Source organism: Cicer arietinum, chromosome 4 (genome assembly GCF_000331145.2).
Source record: "Cicer arietinum cultivar CDC Frontier isolate Library 1 chromosome 4, Cicar.CDCFrontier_v2.0, whole genome shotgun sequence".
Taxonomy (NCBI): domain Eukaryota; kingdom Viridiplantae; phylum Streptophyta; class Magnoliopsida; order Fabales; family Fabaceae; genus Cicer; species Cicer arietinum.
The window spans coordinates 45,224,252-45,227,250 of record NC_021163.2 but is presented as its reverse complement, the minus strand read 5'-3'; the positions used below and the strand labels follow the sequence as shown (position 1 = coordinate 45,227,250).

General features: G+C 37.4%; 1 protein-coding gene across 1 annotated transcript in view; it reads right to left on the bottom strand.

Moving 5' to 3' along the window:
• Nucleotides 1-2,867: 2,867 nt before the first annotated feature.
• Nucleotides 2,868-2,999, bottom strand: part of LOC140920079 (uncharacterized) — a 15,017-nt gene continuing 14,885 nt past the window's right edge. Inside the window, exon 3 of the mRNA XM_073367391.1 lies at nucleotides 2,868-2,989. Coding sequence (XP_073223492.1) covers nucleotides 2,868-2,989 — 122 coding nt within the window. The remainder of the gene's footprint in view (nucleotides 2,990-2,999) is intronic.

Below are 2,999 nucleotides of genomic sequence, written 5' to 3'. Positions count from 1 at the left end.
AAAAATATCCACTCTCGTCGCAACTCAAATGACAGATGCAATTTTCAGCAACCCGAGATATTTTTAACCAAACTGCCCGGTATTTAAATTTTTCGTAACATAAATAAATTATTATTCGACAAAATATTCACTATACTTAATCTAATTTATTTATCAGCGAATAATTTTAATCGGGGCATCAAAATATATTTTTGGGCATTAAACTCACAAAATATCAATAACTTGGCTAAAAAGCCTCATAGTTCAATACCAAAATACACCAAATACATAAATTAGAATTTAAAATTATGGGTCTTACATTACTACTCCCCTAAAATTAGTTTCATCCTCGAAACTACGCGTCGATAAACAACTTAGGGTGGCTTTCTCTCATCTTGCTCTCCAGTTCCCAAGTCGCATCTCCAGTAATTAGGTTCCAAATCACCATGACCAACGAAACATCCTTGGTCCTCAATCGCTTAATCTTCCTTTCATCAATTCTTACAGGTAATACTTCAAATGACAAGTTATCCTTCAGTTGAATTGTGTTTGGTTCGATCACATGAGACGAATCTGCAAGATATTTCCTTAACTGTGACACATGAAACACATCATGAATATTGGACAGTATCAGGCAATGCAATCCGATAAGCAACAGGTCCAATTCGTGCAGAAATCTGATATGATCTAATAAATTTTTTGAGTCAATTTCTTCGATTTTAAGGCTCTACCAACTCCAACCGTAGGCGTGACTCTTAGAAATACATGGTCACCCTGTTCGAATTCTAAAAGTCTACGACGCTTATCCGCATAACTCTTCTAACGATCTTGTGACATCTTCATTTTCTCTTTTATCTTCTTGACCTTATCTGTAGTCTGTTGTACCATCTCCGGTCCTACAATCATACTTTCACCGTCCTTATACCAACACAAAAGCGTTTGACACTTGCACTCATATAAAGCCTCATATGGTGTCATTCCAATACTTGCATGGAAACTATTGTTGTAAATAAACTCTACCAACAAAAGTACATCATCCCAACTTCCTCTATCATCTAATACACATGCTCTCAATAAATCTTCCAAGGACTGATTTGTCCTCTCAGTCTGTCCATCTGTTTGTGGATGGTAAGCTGAACTCAATGGAAGTGGGTCACGGTCTGATACGATACTCGATGGTACTCCGTGTAATCTCACAATCTCAACAATGTAGGTCTTAGTTAGCTTGTCTACCTTATAAGTGGTCTTTACCGGTAAAAAGTATGTGGATTTAGTCAATCGATCCACTATCATCCATATAGAATAATTATTTCTCCTTGTTTTTGGCAATCCAGTTATAAAATCCATGGAAATGTTGTCCCACTTTCATTCAGGTATATCTAAAGGTTGCAACATTCCAGCAGGTCGCCGATGTTCCACCTTCGCTTTCTAACAAGTTAAACAAGTTGATACATGCTTTGCTAGATGTCTCTTCATTCCTGGTCACCAATAATTTTGCCTCAAATCCTGATACATCTTTGTTGCTTCAGGATGAATACTCAATTTACTCTTGTGAGCCTCTTCTAAAATTGTCTTCCTCATATCTGTAATTTCTGGTACACAAATCCTACCATTACATCTCAAAATATTATCTGGTCCGATCTTAAACTCAGTTGTCTTCCCTTGCACTATTAGGTTCCTCTTCTCTTGAATTAAGTTGTCATCTTGAGAATTCAAAATGTCTTCAAGTAGTCCACTTGAAATCTTAATCATTCTGAATTTCAAAATTCCTGGTGCCAACTCTACGTTCAAGTGTAGGTCTCTAAAAGCTTCCCATAACTCTTGTTGTCTAGCAATCACTATTAAAGACACCGATACACCTCTTCTACTCAACGCATCAGCCACTACATTGGCCTTCCCAAGGTGGTACTGCAGTGTGAAATCAAAATCCTTGAGAGTCTCCATCCGTCGTCTCTGACGCATGTTCAATTCCTTCTGATCAAACAAATATTTCAAACTTTTATGGTCACTGAACACTGTGAACATGCATCCATATAAATAGTGCCTCTAGATCTTCAATGCAAAAACTACAGCAGCAAGCTCCAAGTCATGAATAGGATAGTTTCTTTCATGATTCTTCAGTTGCCTTGAGGTGTAAGCTACAACTTTCTTGTGTTGCATCAGAACACATCCTAAACCTTGGTGATACGCATCACAATAAACTTCATATGGTTCTTCTGATTGCAGTAATACCAATACTGGTGAGGTCGTCAATTTTCTCTTTTGTAACTGAAAATTTTCCTCACACTTCTCCGTCCATGCGAACGGTTGATCTTTTCTGGTAAGTTATGCCAATGGAGCTACAATCTTAGCAAAACCTTCAATAAACCTCATGTAGTACCCTACTAGTCCTACGAAACTTAAAGTAAGAGTAATAACTGTACCGGGTTTGCACTCAACTCAACATTCATGATAGAACTTGCTTCGTCATGCTTCCATGAAGAAAGTGTCATCTATCCCCTTTCATATATATTTAATAACATTACGCGTTTTCATAGTCGGTAAGACTCGTCCGCTCCATTCAACATGATTTTGTTTACTATTAACAAGAGATTAAGGATGATCAGTTCCTCAATTTGTCAATAAGTAGCCAACAACCATGATTGTGGCTTAGACTATCTTAACCGGACTGTAATAGCGCTCCTTTAACTTCGGTACAAGTTTCTTTCGTTGATACCTAAGCACCAAATGCTATTCCAAATGGAATCCCTATCTTCTCAATAATTTCAAGGTGTTCACTCCTCTTTGACAGTTATCAAATTCCATCCAGTCTTATCCTGAAATCTACCAGGTGAACATCTAATACTCTTCTTAAAAAGCTCTCCACTTAGATCCTTACATAAAGTTGCCTATCCTTCTAACGTTAATCCATCCATACTCATCATCTTCGAGTTACCACCAAAAACATAACATCTATGTCCTTGGAACCACTTCATAAATCCTATGCCGTCATGATTCGCTTCAACCCTACCTGACAATTC